The following is an 18172-nucleotide window of genomic DNA, read 5'->3' as shown; positions in this document are numbered from 1 at the left end:
CAAATAGGGAATACTGATTCCATTTGGAACTCACCCCGTGAACCGTTCGGTACGAATACGCGAACCGTTACACCCCTAATATATATATATATATATATATATATATCACAGCTTTTCAGTGTTTTCAACCACATACTGTTTATTTTAGGTTTCAAACATATAAATTCACATAAGTACTAAAAAAACAATACATTTAATGTTTGTAAAATACACACTGATGTCTATGGAAGAGGTAATAATAATCCTTTCCATTATAATTCGACACGTTTTATTCATATCAGATACACATTGTGTAAGTAACTTCAATGTTTACTCTATTCTATTCCCAGTTCACCAGCCACTTACTTTTAAGTATTTCGGGAGAAGTGGATGAATTCACGTGTTGTAAACATAGAGGTTGTAAATCCAACAGATCCGATTCTCTGAACTGTGTCTGCGGCACAAACTAACACGGCAGCGCCCATCGCGCATACAGCTCAACTAACGCGATCATTATAAAGGTGTTTAAACAACAATATACTTCCACTTGCATGTATTTGACAATCGGAATATCAGATATTTCATGCCAGAGCTAACACATTTGTGAATATTCTGAATAAAAAAGGAAAAAATTACATGAAAGCAGATCATCATTCATTCTGCGCTGTTGCTGCTGCAGTGTGTCACGTGACAATCAATGACGCGTCACCATGTAAACGCCGCCCCCCCTCTCACAATATAGTTCCCATGTCCCTGGTAGTGTGTGCGGGCTGGCTTTAGCGGTGCATTCAAGGGCACTCTTAAAACTGATGTTTGTTGTGACTGCCAGAGTTGTATGCAGGGCGAGCGCGGAGAGGGGAAATCTATATCGTCTATATCGTTGCTTTTTTCGATAGTAATATCTTGAAAGTTCATATCTAGATATAGATACGATAACGATATATTGTTCAGCCCTAGTTGTGATATTGTAGCTCTGTGATAAACAGAGCGAATTTTGAGTTATTATTCACTGAAAATCTATCCTCACAATATTCAGATGCGTCTTCCAAGAACATAATTTTACATAATGATGCACAGAAATTTCGGCGACCTAAAATATTCAGTTTTTGAGGGCCAAAATCATTAACCAAAATGGTGATGTTTAATTAGTGCTTTGCCGGTGGCACGTTTCGATTTCAGTGTCTGTTGTTGCTAATCCACACAACAGGTAAACATGTCAGCAGTGTGGACACTAGGGTTGGGTTAACAATATTTACTTCTCCATTTTGATGAACCAAGATCGTTTAGTCTATGCTGTTTTTAGTTGATGCATAAGCAGAAGTTCTCTAAACATTATTTGTTGCGTACCTACCATCCAGTAATCGCAACTTTTGACAAATTCGCTCAATTTTAAAACAAATTCAACAAATTCAGTCATTTTGACACCTTTTAATGTGGCGTGACAGATCATTGTAGTAATAAATTGTAATCATTGTAAAGAAACATGAATGAACATCAGAGAGCATGTTGAAAGACACCGTAAAACTTACAACTGACAATGTACTGTGTCATCGCATTCATGATCAGGCGTATCGCTGTTGGAGCACTAGATAAAATCTGTCCAGAAAACCTTAAAATACGGTCCGGATATGAACTGTGATCAGTGTAGCTAAACTCATTGTGGCGTTTCGCGCAGAAACAGCTCCACACATTAAATATTGTTACAACCATATTTCCCATGTGCTGATGGTCAAACTCCTGCTCTGCCCGAATCATGGTGAAAATGCAAACAACACTTTTGTGCTACTGTGCTTACTTACGACATATGTATCCGAACCCAAACCTGAACAGGCAGAGGTGAAAAAACAGCACTGAGACTTGTGACATTTGAATTCTCCGCTGTAATTCGATCTCAAGCATAATACAGCACAAAGATTGGATTAAAAGACTTCATTCTCATGAATAATGCAGGGAAAAGCTCAGAAAATGACTTTGGTTCAGTTTTGCTTTTTAAACCGAAAAAAAAACCTAATTTGCCATTTTACCCTTTATAATAAACATAATGTTTTGTTGTTTTCATTGATGTGCAACCTGCTGTATCTGTTAACTCTTTTCCCTGCCAAACACAGAATTTTCCGTTATTTGTGAGAAAAAGCTTCCCGCCAAACACAGACTTTTCTGTGTTTTCACTGTTATACGCTAGGGGGTGCTCTTACGCATCTTCTGAATGAGTTTAGAATCTCCTGATCGAGAAACAGGCGAAGAAGACGCAGAAACGAGCAATCTCGGATGTAAGCAGATGCATATAGAAAATAACATGATTATCAACATTAAATATCATATAAATCAAAACTATCTAATGTTACTGAATGAAATGTCATCCCAGGACGAGCTATAGGACTGTGCAAGCAGAATATAGGACTGTGCTAGCAGAATACAAAATATTCTGGGGGCCGTTACATTTTTGTGAAAAATGATCAAAAACACTGGCACTGGCAAAAAAAACAAAACGTTGGCATGGAAAGAGTTCATATCTTAAAAAATGTATTGTATTATAGGGTTTCACAGGCTGGACAAAGACGTTGTGTAATTAATATGCACGCTCGCCACCAACTGGACAGGGGTAGGAATTACAGTTACAAATTACAATTGCGCACCCTTAGGCCCTGTTAACACCTGGTATTAAGATTTTGGTCGATTGGATCACAAGTAGACGAGGGAGACACATACCCACATAACCTGGTGTTTTAATCCATCTTTTTTGTCCACTTTCAACCATTTCTGTCCTGATTTCTTCGAGGGGAGGATCTATGGGCGGGTAAATGTATGGACTTTTTCAGATCTTTCGATCTAATGGACGAAAAAAGCTCACGCAGTTTACATATTAACATGCCCAGAGATGATGGAAAAACATGCAGAGAGCAGCAGCTTTGGTTTCTGCTTATACAGCCGCAAGAGCACGCTGAACGCTGTGAGTGCATGTTAGAAATCAGGAATGGTGAGAGAACAGTGCTTGGTATGTTCGTCTTCAAACCAAACTTGGCTCTCCAGCCGACAAAGTTTAAATCCCGTCTGGCTAGCGCATTTCCCATAATGCTTACTCATTAGGTCAGTAGGCGGTCTTTTGTGGCTGTTTGAACGCATTCACATTCATAGTGTCTACATTATTAAAGCAATCCAGTCCAATGCGTTTTCAACTACCTCTGGAAGTGGTCGAACGTGGACAAACTCGAAACGTTTTAGACCCCATTTACACTTGTATTTAGAGTCATACGCTTGTGATCCGATCGACCAAAATGCATCTTCATACCAGGTGTGAACAGTGCCATAGTGTAATCTGTCGAAATAATGGTCGACCTTCAGATTTTTTTAAATGAAATTCAGTCAGTGACGGAAAATATTTGGTTAATGCGACTACTAGTCCACAAAAGTGCAAGTGCACTCAAAAAGGTCCACTAAATAGTGTGCACGTGCTGAATGTGTCCATCTGCGCTCATTGTCTTTGGAGTGTACTTTGAGTGGCTTGCGTGTGTGAGAGAGTGAAATTCTTTCAAATGTACAGCTTCTTAAATAGAAATGTTTCTGTAACTTTTCCCAGGTTCTTTAGTTGTAGAGAAAACTCCAGTTCGTCATCCCAACGGTCCTCAGCCATTCCTTTTCCAGCAAATGAACCCAGGGCCCAGACCCGATGGTCTTCAGACAGGGTTTCCAAGCTCACCGTCCCAGCAGCAGCAGCAGCAGCAGCAGCAGCGGCAGAGCACACTGGCCCAGCTGCAGATGCAGGTGGAGAAACTCTCCCAGCAATCCAACCGCCACCAACCACCCAATCAATGGTCATGGTACCACGGTATGCGCTTACCAGGGCCGCCTCCACATAGACCCCTACAGGGTGGATCGCCATCTCAGACGTTACCTAGCATGCCTCAGCACGGGCGCAGATATAGCGCACGAAGCCCTCCACCTATGCTTCAGCCCTCTAGTCTACCTCCACAGGTGAAGTGTGACTTAATATAACAAGTTTACTGTAAATCATAGGACACATATGCTACTGGTTAAAAGTGGAATAATTTAATATTTTTGTCTCATGTGTAAGGGAAATTTAGCTCAATGGGAATTATTAATTAATTTATAGGGAATTTTGAAGGAATCCCTTATTTTACGGCCAAACAAATGAATCGTCCAGCGTTCATTGAACAGGCTGTAACTATCAGCTCTGCAGCAGATATCAATATCCAAACTATGGTGAAAACACCATTTATTATCAAGGTAACAAGGTCAGCAGTTTAAGACATTCAATTCATAAGCACATAACACATAAAACTAATATCAAACACATAAACACACGCACACACACATTCACGAGTTGCATTAAGAAAGAGAGAAAAGAATTGAGTTTCAAGAGAATTAAATTATGAAATCCCAAGTTTCTAGCAATTTATAAACATGATCTGAACGAACCATCAAACGAACCAACAGATTGTCTGATTTAGGTTCCTGCATGTTGATTTGGAGTTTTTATGGAATTCTGCTTTTTGATCAGTCTGAAAGAGTCATTTGTGTCTCGTTTGCCCTATATATTAGGGGTGTAACGGTACACATACTCGTTTCCGAATGCAATAACAGTTAACAGTCTGCTTGTTTTAAGCGCGGAACACACTTCAATCCTAGTTCCCACACAAACATATTAAGTATTCAGTCCATTTTATCACGAAATTCAAACGATAAATGTTTTCTAAATAAATTCAAACGTTTTGACGCTCTTTAATGTGGCGTGACTGATCACTATATGCGCGTCAGTTCAAGCGGCCACGCGATCGATCATCTCTTCCTAAAGAATAAACATGTATCCTCAACATACCTTCAGATGCTCATTCATTACAACTTACTGTCACCTATCATATGTGGTGTAATCGCTCAATCAGTGTTTCAACGCCGGAAAGACGTCAATATAACTGCTTGTAAACTAAACGTCATGTAACGTTAGCATCACATTTACTTCAGGCAGTCATTCAGTGTCCACAGAATTTTATTCACTAGATAAATCAACACTTTCACTAAATATAGGCACTATATTAGCCTATATATTCATTATATTCTACTTAACCTGTTAGTGATGTCTTTATTATTTAATGTATGGTTAAATAAACCTGTAAATGACAGACGCTGTGCATAAATGACTATATTTCAACAACGAATTGGAGAAAAAAAACTATTTTATAATTAGATTTAGAAGTTAATGCAAAAACTGCCTTATGTGAAGTTTACATGTTTGCGTTCTGTTATTTGAGTGTTGATTATTATACCTAAAAATAAATAGCAACTGAATTTAGGCTAAAAGTTTGGGCTCTGTTGTTAACCTTTAATATTAATGTGCAAGGAAGGGCTCCCTATATAGTTTACAGCAATAACTTCAATAAACTTTGTTTTAATTTAAGGACAGACAGAATTTTTTTCAGTAAACCACTGTTTAATAAAAATAAATAAAAAGCAATTTTGTAAAACTGCTGTACCGAACCCATACCGAACCGTGACTTCAAAACCGAGGTACATACCAAACCGTCACTTTTGTGTACCGTCAACCCCCCCCCCCCCCCCCCCCGCCCCCCCACTACATATGCTAACTAAAGCTGTATTATTTTGATCAAAAATACAGTAAAAAAAAAACAGGAATGTTGTCAAATATTATTGCATTTTAAAAGAATTGCTTTCTATTTGAATACATTTAAAAATGTAATTTATTCCTGTGATCAAAGCTGAATGCTCAGCATCATTACTCCAGCCTTCATTGTCACATGATGCTTCAGAAATCATTCTAATATGCTGATTTGATACTCAAGAAACATTTTCTTATTTTCTTCACTACCATTCAAAAGTTTTTGGGGTAAGAAATTATGAATACTTTTTTATTCATATTATAAATTAATACTTTTATTCGGTAAGGATGCATTAAATTGATCAAAAGTGACTTTACAAATTATTTATATTTCAAATAAATATTGAACTTTCTATTCATCAAATGTTCTTGCAAAAATGTTTTATTACTGTTTCCAACCAAAAAAAAAAAAAAACGTTTTATCATGTTAATGTCAAGCATCTTGTATAATATTAACTGCTGTTTTGTTTTTATTTTTATTGTATTTTTGTAACTGATGCTGGCATGGCATTAAAAAGCTATAGTACTATTACAGTTTCCGTGAAAATCTGTTTTCAACATTAGTAAGAACCATTAATAATAACTGAGCATAAATCAGCAATTAGAATGACTTGTGAAGGATCATGTGACACTGATAATTCAGCTTTGCCAAAACAGGAATAAATTACATTTGAAAATATATTCAAATAATAAATAGTACTTTTAAATTTTTGTAATATTTCACAATATTACTGTTCTGTTTTTTTTTAATCAAATAAATGCTGCCTTGGTGATATTAAAGAGACATTTAAAATTTCTTAATTATTCCAAACATTTGAACAGTACTGTATATGTTAATATACTGTTAATTTTTGAATGGAAAAACAGTTGTGTAACTCCGAACTTGCTGTTATTCTTTCTTTAAGACTCTGAGGGGACTCATAAACAATCCCACCTTCCCTCCTAAACCGATGGAGGTGCTGCCGAGAAACCGCTATCCGCACAGTGCTGCTCTTTCCAGTGGCGCTACACTTCCCTCTCCACACACACTTCATCAGGTGAGTGTGGCCATCATATTCCACGCATGTGCAATATTTAGTTCACAAGCTTTAAGAGAAACAGGGAAATATGTTTGTTTGTGTTATAAAAGATGCAGTTATACTGTAATTAAACAATTAATTCATTATTTGAAGAACAGTTAATCATCAGCCAAAATGTTGTGATATTGACAGCTGTAACCTTTGACATGTTTATTGTTTGTCAACCACCTATATACAGTAAAATGCAAAATTCTGTTTGTGCTTTTTAAGCAGAACATGCAGGCAACATCATACCTGAACAGGAGATGTGAACCCAGCACGCTGCTGTCTGCTCAAAGGCCCAGTTATCCACCCAGTCACCCCTCCACGCCAACAGAGCGAACTGGTATGCTTAATCGGCAAAAACACATGTCTGACATTGGTAACCACCTTGTCCTGCTTTCCTAGTTCATTATTCTGTTTGTTCTTTGTTATCAATTGCTTTGTGTTACAGTACTAACTGAGTATTGCCTTGATTTTATTGGACATTTTAGCACAAGGAAGACAGTTTACTCATATGTCCATCACCTCATCAGAACCAAAGACCAGGTAAATATTTTATTAATATTTTTCTGTTAATTGAAGGTTTTGAGTGCTTTTGAGTCATATTATTGTTCTCTTCTGCAATTAATCCGTTGAAGAATGCTCAGCATACAAAATATCAAATGTTATGGAAATGTTTGTGATATTTTCACAATGATTGATCTGCGTTTATCTCCATACTAAATTATAACCATCTGTAGACCCATTTCAAGGATGTAAATGAGAGGCGATGAAAGTGCATCATAGTGTAGAATAGATGGTGTTTTCATCATCGGACCAGTCTGGAAGATTTAATCACTCCCATTACAACTAATAAATCTGTTAACATTGTAAGCATTCATTATAATGGGAGTGATGTAAGGGTTACTTTTTAAAGCATGTAAAGAAATATTCTTAACTTAAGTAGCCAGCTAGACTCGCATATCAAACTAACAATTACTTGGAAAAAATACTATATATCCTACAATTGTTAGTACTGGATATGTACAGTACTAACAATTGTATGATATCTTTTTTCACTGCTGTAACTCATGTGCACACTTGTAGTAGGGATGTGTGATATTGACATATGCAGCATAAACTGCAGAATCGCAGCAGGAGTCAGATTTCACTTATCAAGTGATATGACTGACAGGACGATGACTGAAGATTTGGTGCGCAACAGATCCTGAGCATCATTGACAAATATTTCATCTTTAAAAATTAGCAATCACTACCGCCACTCCCTAGAGACACGTGAACGCGAATTCAAAAGTGAAAAGTGAGCATGCAAAAGCAATTTCAATACCCCCCGCATATTGATAGCAGCTCCCTGATGCCCGCTTATTATATATAATAGTTTGTGTTTATAAATGTATTTAAGATAAATATGTTTAAAATTTCATCTTAACGCTTTTATAAGGTCACCCAGGGTATGATATTTTTGCCTGTGAGTGTTTTCAGTTGTTCCTACATTAAAAAATAAAATACAATTTAGAAAAAAATTTTAGCACAAGTTATTGATGAATCATGATTTGTTTGCGAAAAGGTTTGTATGCAGATTTCACGCACGCATTTGTGTTTATGCACAGTTAGAGAAAGAGATCTATTGATTACGGCAGTCAGAAGCTTGTTATTAATTTTAAATAAAAACAAACGTTGCTAGATTAAATAATAGAAATGTTATTTCAAGTTTATAAAAATGATCCATTATTTACCTTGCTACTTCCTTCACAAAATGCACTTGTACTTTTTTTTTTTTTTTTTAAGTTCCGTATCCTGGAAGCGGGCAGAAGCCCCTCAGAGTGGCCCATCAAACCCCTCCACCAAGAGAAGGCGCAGGTCATCTCCAGGGCCGGTCATTGTCATCAAAGATGAACCAGAGGATGATGATGTTCATTTTGTAAGCTTTTACTCATTCTGCACCAGATCAGAGAAGGAATAAATCTGAACATCAGACTTGTATAATAATTTATTTATTTTGTGTGCTACTGTAGGTAAACACCAGTGCTAAAGCCAGTCTTCCAGACAGCACAGGGGTTCAGTCTCAAACTCCACAGCAGGGTGAGCAGCAATCAGAGAAAACCCCAGAAGCAGATGAAGACCCCAATGAGGACTGGTGCGCAGTGTGCCAGAACGGAGGAGAACTGCTCTGCTGTGACAAATGTCCCAAAGTCTTCCATCTTAGCTGCCATATCCCCACTCTGACTGCATCTCCAAGGTAACGGATGTATCAAACGCATCTAAAACAACCCCCACTGAATATAATACATTATTAAATTAAACTGATTAGATAATTAGTCTGTAGAGATTTCATATTTAATGGCCTGTTTTCACAGACATGGCTTAGATTAAGCCTCAGATCAGGTCTTCGTTCAATTAGGACATTTAAAGGGTAACTTCAGTGATTTAGAATTAGGCTTTGTATCAGTAGAAACCTGGTAGTATATTCAAATTATGGTACTTTCCCCCCTCCTATCCCCCTGAGACGAGAGAATTATGCATTTTATTTCTGGAAAAATTCCTCTGATGACGCAAATATCGTCATTTTGCGTCATCTGAGGATTTTTTTGGCCAGAGGCAAAGACTACAGCCACTAGATGGCGCTGTTCCGCATGTTATCAACCCGCCCATAGGGGAGAGATCTCACGCACAGAATGTAAGACACAGAGACGGCCGCACGGACAATCATAGTAACAAAGCGCGGTGCAGAGTAAAGTGAGTGTTTCAACTTTTCAACTTTTCCTGTGATAGTTTAGCTTCCATATGCTATCTGAAAAGTGCCAGACTGGCGCTTAACGTTACTTCAGCTCTTCGTGAGGAATGAAATCTGACACTGCTGCGTCTGTGCCGTGACTTTCGTTCGGCTCACTCACACTTTATTGAAAAGACACGTTCAGTTTTTAATTGTAGTGTTTATTCTCTAACTGAACGAAATGATTGTATTACTATGAAGATCAAAACGACGGTGTATGGAGTGGCCTCGTAGGGCAGCGAAGCAAGTGCATTCTGGGAGTTGTTGTCTTTCATCCACATGAGACAAAAATACATTTTCTGTCTTTTCTCAGTCTAGAAGGCACCAAATTAAAAAATAATTTCATATTTCTACTGCATAAATGACCCAGTTTAAATACAAAGCTTAATGCTACATCACTGAAGTTACCCTTTAAGTATCTTTTATAAACTCGACTTTACTGGTGTGCATCTTGAAACAAAACAACGGCACTGATATATTTTATATTGTCTTGTTTGTGAAACCGGGCATATTAATATATAATTAAGCAGATGTTCATCTAATCAGGTTTTAGAGTCATAACTATCCTTTTATAATTGAGTCTTTTATCTCATAAGCATGTGAATGTGTTGGTTTGTGTCCATCAAAAATATTCAAATTAGATAAAGGATTGTAATTTTGATAAGTCATTTTTTGTTGTTGTATTGTCCCGAAAAGGCATATACACTGCCCTGTTTGGATTTAATAAGGCAAATGCTTAAAGTGCCCCTATTATGGTTTTTCGATTATTCCCTTTCATGCAGTGTGTAATACAGCTGTTTGTGAATGTAAACGTTCTGCAAAGTTGTAAGGTCGAAAGTGCACGATGAATAAAGTTACTGTCTCCCAAAAGAAAGAATCGACTCTGAATCGCCAACACGAGTCGTTTTTGTTTCGAATCCCACTGCGTGACGGTTCTACGTCACTAGAAGCGGCATTCGCATAATACCCGCCTATGTTGTACGTTGTCCGCCCGCGAACGACTTGACACGCCCACAAACACGTAATTTTACTAACGACTGGTTCTCAAATCTCGGAGTTCAACACAGGATTCGCAAAAAAGCTTGCTCTTGAAAGATGGGTCAGTACCCAATTTATTTGCATCATTATCATAGTATTTTCTACCGGGTGTTATAAAAATATGTATAATGCAAAAATTTTTGTTTTAAATTTGGTAGTTTCCGGCTAACTAGCGTCATTACTGTCTTAGTGAAACAAAGCTGCTTTTCAGTAGTATTTCAGTATTACCTAAAACTCTAGGTGTCTATTAATGCAGATTGTCTGTCGTTCTTACTACTTTTGCCGCGTTTCCACCGAAATTACCCGGAACTATTTGTACCAGGAACTTTTTTCCCAGGAACTTTTTCTCCCCCAGACCTGCTACAATCTGCGTTTCCACCGCGGTCTAAAGTACCGGGGAGATTAGGCAAATTAGTCCGGTGACGTGGGAATGCGCGCGACTGCTTCTCCCTGTTACCGACGGACAGTAATCACTTTTGCGCGATACTGTCTGCAACAATAACAAGTGTAGGAGATGCAAGCAGCGCTGCTTTTGCTGATTATGTACACACATTACCAACACTGTTTATTTAAACGTGCACTTTCACCTGGTTTGACCATTTTAATGCAAAATGGGATGATGGGCAATCCAAAATCTGAATGTGTTGTAATAGCTCAATTCCAAAACAAAACATTTTCTATAAAAGGATAATGAGGTTTCAGTCATGACAGATGTGTGAAAAGTTAATTGAATGAAAACAATAGACTGAATTAAGCAGTTGAAAGATTAGGTACTAGACTGCAAGTATTTTATTTTTTATCACAATAACATATCTTAACATTCACAAAAAAAAAAATTCGCATGACTAGTATTACAATATACTTCATTAAATGCATAATTTTAGAGACTTCTTCCTCAAATTTGAAATGAAGCAGGACCACACTTATGGCTTCACTTAAGTTGTGGTTATAAGTTATTATACTACATTCACATAGTTATACATTTAAAAATATAATATTTGGGTTTTCTAGATATGTTTATGTGCATATTCAGAAAGACTTGCGAGCAGCAGCCCTTTTATTTGCTTCCTACACTATATGAATACAATTAGAATGTGGTTATATAGTTAGAATGTGGAAATTAAAGACACAGTGACATTTTACACATTTTACTTTATTTTAGACAGATTAGTTCTTACAAAATTAAAAGTGTGCAAAGACAAATAAATTACTAGAACAATAAAATGAAAATATAAAATGTGAAAACAACAATATAAAAAAAAAGTGTATTTTTCAGTAACCTTTCCAAGAGCTGTGCCAACATGTACAATATATAAAGTACAAATGTGGTAGTGCAAATGCTTCATTCAAGCGGCTGGTCATTGTGGCTACTTCTTGAACGACTGGACAAACTGTCCAAGAACAGACAGAAACCCGGTCTGAAAGTCCCTCTGCTTTCTTCCGCTTCTGACTGGTGGAATGCCAGCTCTTGCCTCCTCATCTCTCCTCGGCCTGGCTATCCAGTAACAGCTGAATATATTGGTCTTGCTGTTCTTGTCCATGCTGCAGGACGGCCCGGTTAGCCTCCCATGTCCCTCAGTGCATCAAAAAAGTCAGTCCTTTTTCCTTTTCCCTAAGTAGAAAACTTGCACAGAAACACATGGAAATTAATACACAAGGCAACCATGAAACAATAGAAACCATCAATTAATTATTTAAAGTGTTTTCACTACAAATAATGAACAATTGTTTGGCCAGCTTGAACAATGCCCAGTGTGCAAATTTTATCATGGGCAATTTAAGTTTACAATTAAAAACAACAAAACCATTAAGGATTACACATCAGTTTTTAAATACATACACATTTTTGTCAGCTTTATAACGTACTGGTGACCGCGGGGGAAACACGCTGGTCTCCGTTGCCTGCGATTCATCAGGGCCACTCGTTACGGCTGGAAAAGCACGTTGAAAAAAGTTACTGCAACGTGTTTAAACACTGCAACGAGTTTAATAGATGATACCAAGATGATATATTTACCTTCAACCCACTCGGATTCCTGGATGGTTTCCAACAACGCACTAGCCGAGTCTTTCGTTACCGCTGCCCTAGAAAAGGACGGTCTGTCCCAGCAACGCGTCCAGGCGGTCATAACACTTGTTGATACGCCGGTCGGAACCGCTCCGGTTGTTATGATCCTTTAATTTCTTGTAATCTTGTCTTAATTTCTTCAATTTCTCTCTGCACTGTTTTCCAGTGTGACTGGAACCGAGTCGATATCTTCAGGTAACGTTATACCTTTTCATTACGGGTCGCCGTTTCCAGTTCCCGCTGGATGTCCTCCTCCGCTTATATGCTCAATAAAGCCTGAACCTCGTCGTCGGTCCATCGGTCGAATTTATTGTTGAACTCCATTGTTGCAAAAAAAATATTTACTGAACGCAAAACCCACAGAACTCACCTCGCAAAAGACTTGTAAATATGGCGGTGGAAAAAAAAAATAGCTGCGAGAGCTCAACCAATCAGCATGTTCAGCGCCCAAGTCCCACCCCCGAAAGTTCGCGAACTTTTCAAAAGTCCCACCTCGCAAGCAGGGCCGTTTGGAGGGGGAAATATTTACCCGGAACTTCATTTAGACCCTGGTTCCTGCGGTCGAAACACACCGAGTTCCCCCCCAAAGTTCCTGGTTCCGGGGTAAAGTTCCTGCGGTGGAAACGCGGCATTTGAGTAAAGATAAAGGATGGAGCAAGATTTGTTTTGCAAACTTTAATGTTACATCAGTCATTCACGTTAGTGCTCGGCCATCATATGCACCGTTATTGATACAGGTAATACAGTTCCTGCATGTGCACCACAATAAATTAGAAATACACACACACGCATCGGTTTGTTGATGGACATACACTTGTTAATGCTGATGGTGAGGAATTACAGCTGCAACTAGGGGTGTAACAATACATTGATATAGAGCGATACATTGATCTAATGACTAACGATACGATGCCTTGATGCAACGTGTTAAAAACCAATACCTGTAGGCTATTTATATTTTTAAAAGGCACATTTGTTTTAACACTCTCCACATTTTCACACGGTGTCAGTCTCTGCATTATCGCCAATGCGTGCATTCTCGTTTAAATTAACAAAAATTTGCTTGTGAAAGACGCTCAGGACTGTCGATGAAACTGTCACTGTCCTGATCGGGCCAGTGCTGAATCTTCTCACAAGTTTATAATTTGCTTTTGTTTAAAGCCTTGCAAAAAGCAGCGTGCACTCATCTCACAAATAGGCCACTGAATTGCGGCTTCTTTTACTTATTTTTGTGCTTCAGTAGATAACGGTCTATGGTTTTGCATATAAGGTGAATAGAGTGCTATGAATCGTTCTTCATACTGAAATTTAAAACTGCTGAAAGCTAATGCTCAATAAACTGCTATGTTGCTTCACTTGAAGTTCAAGCGCGGATACGCTGTTGACAAAGGATGTCGGGAGCAGGCGGGCTATGTAAACCAAGTACACATGGGTTACCAACCGCTACCGTCTTTGATTCAGAAATGTACTCCCGCACCACAAGAAAACTGATCGGTTCCTGCTGGAGATCCGTGGGAATGCAGACCTCTACTTTGTGCCGCTCTGTATTGGAGCCTTTCATATTATAATACTTTAGCACAATGAAAGAATATTAATAGCATATCTTGTTCTGTCCTATATTTAATATGTTGTTGCTTCATTAAAAATCTTTATGCATTTAAAAGAAATGTCTTTTAATTGGATAGTACTTATATTTTCCCCTTGTTTCTCAGTTTTTTGACATTACACATTTTAGCACAGAAGCCTAAAATACTTTCTTGACTGTTGTCATGTCATTTAGATTACTGTGTGAATTTTCTATTTGTGGATGTCCCAATGAGGGTGCAGGATGTGAAATTTGCAGTTGTGAGTTAATAATAAAAATGTAACTCGTGTTGTAAAATAGGCACATAATATCGAAATATTGATCAATGTACCCCTGAATCGTATCATATCGCTGGCTATGAGAATCGATATTGTTTCGAATCGTGATGAACCGTCCGATTTACACCCCTAACTGCAACATCTCATAATAAACCTCAAACTGAGTAGCGCATCACTGAGCAACGTTCTGCTTAAGTCGTCCTTGCGATGGAGGTTCGGGTTAAATAACTAGTTCTTCCAATGTTTCATCATTGGACTCGCGCTGGGATTGATATGGTAAAATTGACCTCATTGTTGCTGGCTTCACAGCGTTTACAATCGCTCAGGTTTGAGGAAGCCTTGTGAGCAGAAGTACAGTTATGGTAATGGTCGTTTGTTTCCGACGTGCGCTGTAAGTGGTAGGCCAATCACAACAGACTGGGTCATCCAACGAGTCGTTTGAGAATCATTGAACACTTTGGTGATGTGCAGTGTATTTTATTAGAAAATAAAAAGTCTTTTGATGCATGTAAACCTTTTGTTGGACACCTCCAAAACAAAATTAGGAAACTTTAAAATAGCATACTAGGGGCACTTTAAGAGTCTATAACTGGATCATTCTTGCAGTGATTATTATGTTTCTAGCATATATGTTTCTAGTTATATGTTTGGCAACAGTTCTTGTAACCCTAATTGGAGTGTGTAGCTTTTCATTTTTACACATGACCTTAAATTCCTTGAAAGTCTTTGGGATGTGCTGGAGTAGACTTTACAGATGCTTGACTCTTGCATTGTCAATACAAGATCTTGACCAAAAAAAATTCTCATGATGGAAATAAAATCACAGCATTTATATCCATCAAGAGGTCCTCTGAAACATCCACTTCTCCCAGATCCACCTGTCAGAATCTGCTATGGGATTTACACTATATTGCCAAAAGTATTGGGACACCCCTCCAAATCATTGAATTCAGGTGTTCCAATCACTTCCATGGCCAAAGGTGTATAAAATCAAGCACCTAGGCATGCAGACTGCTTCTACAAACATTTGTGAAAGAATGGGTCGCTCTCAGGAGCTCAGTGAATTCAAGCATGGTACCGTGATAGGTTGCCACCTGTGCAATAAGTCCATTTGTAAAATTTCGTCACTACTAAATATTCGACGGTCAACTGTTAGTGGTATTATAACAAAATGGAAGCAATTGGGAACAACAGCAACTCGGCCACAAAGTGGTAGGCCACGTAAAATCACAGAGCGGGGTCAGCGCATGCGCAGAGGTTGCCAACTTTCTGCAGGGTCAATAGCTACAGACCTCCAAACTTTGTGTGGCCTTCAGCGTAGAGAGCTTCATGGAATGGGTTTCCATGGCCGAGCAGCTGCATACAAGGCTTACATCACCACGTGCAATGCAAAGTGTCGGTTGCAGTGATGCGGTGTAAAGTACACCGCCACTGGACTCTAGAGCAGTGGAGACGTATTCTCTGGTGTAACGAATTACCCTTATTTGTCTGGCAATCCAATTGGAGAGTCTGAGTTTGGCCGTTGCCAGGAGAACGGTACTTGCCTGACTGCATTGTGCCAAATGTAAAGTTTGGTGGAGGGGGGATTATTGTGTGGGGTTGTTTTTCAGGGGTTGGACTTGGCCCCTTAATTCCAGTGAAAGGAACTCTTAATGCCCCAGCATACCAAGACATTTTGGACAATTTCATGCTCCCAACTTTGTGGGAACAGTTTGGGGATGGCCCCTTCCATGACTGTGCACCAGTGCACAAAGCAAGGTCCATAAAGACATGGATTAGCGAGTTTGGTGTGGAGGAACTTGACTGGCTGACCTCAACCTGATAGAATACCTTTTGGGATGAATTAGAGCAGAGACTGCGAGCCAGGCCGCCTTGTCCAACATCACTGCCTGACCTCACAAATGCGCTTCTAGAAGAATTCCCATAAACGCACTCCTAAATCTTGTGGAAAGCCTTCCCAGAAGAGTTGAAGCTGTTATAGCTGCAAAGGGTGGGTCAAGTCTATATTAAACCAGCTACAGATTAAGAATGGGATGTAATTAAAGTTCATGTGCATGTAAAGGCAGGTGTCCCAAAACTTTTGGCAATATAGTGTATGAATGCCTTTTTTTATGCAGCATATATCTTACATGCTCACAGCAGTGTGTCTGTGTATCTAACGGCAGTAATAAGTCTATACTTGCTTTGTAGTAGCAGCAGTAGTGCAGCAGATCTATTCCGCCAAGCCCAAATACATTGTCTTATCCTTTAACATGCTAAAACTATTCAGAGAATTGTCATGATTGAAATATGTATATGTGTATCTTTAGTGGTGAGTGGTATTGTACATTCTGCCGTGACCTTGCCTCACCTGAAATGGAGTATAACGCCAATGGTAGCGGAGAATCGAACATTGTGAAGCAGGATCCGGATTCTGAGGCTTTCACTCCTGTGGATAGAAGAGTATGAACTACTTTCAATTCAGTTCTGCTTTATTTTTACAAAAAAGTTTTTTTTTTAAATTGTTTTACATTTTACTTTTATAATGGCTGTATTGATTTGTGTTCATGCAGAAGTGTGAGCGACTGCTGCTTCGTCTTTACTGCAATGAGCTCAGCACAGATTTTCAGGAGCCTATAACACCCTCGGTAAGATCATTCTTCTCACATAGCATTCTAGATACACTTGATTTTCATTTAGGAAACTGCAGAAAAAATAAAATAAATAAATAATAAAAAAAATAGTTTAAATACATGCCTGGGTCACCACACATTCAAAGAAGAAAATATTTTGCACATAGACAATTAAGCCTATTTTATGACACTTTTGCTTTTTTTTTTTTTGCATTGTGACATAATTTTCATAATTAAGCACATTTTAACATCAGAAATCTCAGTAGCCTTTTGTAACACAGAAATAAATACCTTCTTGTTACTGTACAATTTAATAATTTGTATTAGGTGTTTTTACATTACATTGTGGTAGTATTTTTCCACTGCATTCAATTTATGCTGATTTCATAAAAATAAATGTATTAAATATGTAAATCATTGTGTCTAGACCGGTATTGAGAATCAGACTTTTTAATTGTCATAATAAATGACAAATAATCACAATACCAAAATATAAAATTAATTTCCATCAAGCGGAATATAATTTCTTAGGTTTTTCTTCAGAATTTGGGGTGAAATGGCACGGACATGCTCACTAGGGTTTGAATCAAAGCTTTAGTTTTCCCATTTTAAAGATTAGTGCTGTTTTCTGTTCTGACCCTGGTTCACTCTTCAAATTTGCAGTCGATGCCAGAATACAGTGAGATAATAAAAATGCCAATGGACCTGTCTGTGATCAGAAGCAAACTGGACGGCAGCAGTTATAAGAGCACTGAGGACTTTGTTGCGGACGTCAGGTTGATTTTCAAAAACTGTGCAACTTTTCACAAGGTATGATGATTTGCAAGATGATAACATTATTTTCAAGATATGTCCACTAGAAACTTGATTGTGCATGGTGAAAACTAGGGGTATGACGATGCATGATATTGGGTTCACAAGAATGAGACGACAATAATTTTAAGAAGCACTATACTTAAAAATCAATTTAAGAATCTTTGATGACAGAATATGACTGGAAAAATAGTCTTGCAAATCAATGCAGGTGCATTTTACTTATCTAGGGCTGTCACTAACAATTATTTTGGTAATTGAGCAATTGGTCAATTATTTTGACAATTTATTTAGTAATGTTATTTATGGTAATAAAAACAGACCTAAGTAAAT

At 38.1% G+C, this 18172-nt stretch overlaps 1 protein-coding gene across 2 annotated transcripts in view; it reads left to right on the top strand.

Annotated features, from left to right (window-relative positions):
* Positions 1 to 18172, top strand: part of trim24 (tripartite motif containing 24) — a 32574-nt gene that overhangs the window by 11569 nt on the left and 2833 nt on the right. Inside the window, exons 9-17 of one of the 2 annotated variants that reach the window (XM_079816591.1) lie at positions 3557 to 3951; positions 6517 to 6648; positions 6904 to 7015; positions 7164 to 7218; positions 8461 to 8593; positions 8688 to 8911; positions 16724 to 16856; positions 16967 to 17041; positions 17690 to 17836. In XM_079816591.1, coding sequence (XP_079672717.1) covers positions 3557 to 3951; positions 6517 to 6648; positions 6904 to 7015; positions 7164 to 7218; positions 8461 to 8593; positions 8688 to 8911; positions 16724 to 16856; positions 16967 to 17041; positions 17690 to 17836 — 1406 coding nt within the window. Of the gene's footprint in view, positions 1 to 3556; positions 3952 to 6516; positions 6649 to 6900; positions 7016 to 7163; positions 7219 to 8460; positions 8594 to 8687; positions 8912 to 16723; positions 16857 to 16966; positions 17042 to 17689; positions 17837 to 18172 lie in introns of both variants that reach the window. The other variant, XM_079816590.1, reaches the window with a different exon arrangement.

The sequence above is a fragment of the Gobio gobio genome, assembly GCF_949357685.1.
Source record: "Gobio gobio genome assembly, chromosome: 5".
NCBI lineage: Eukaryota > Metazoa > Chordata > Actinopteri > Cypriniformes > Gobionidae > Gobio > Gobio gobio.
This window is presented reverse-complemented; position numbering and strand designations above follow the sequence as displayed.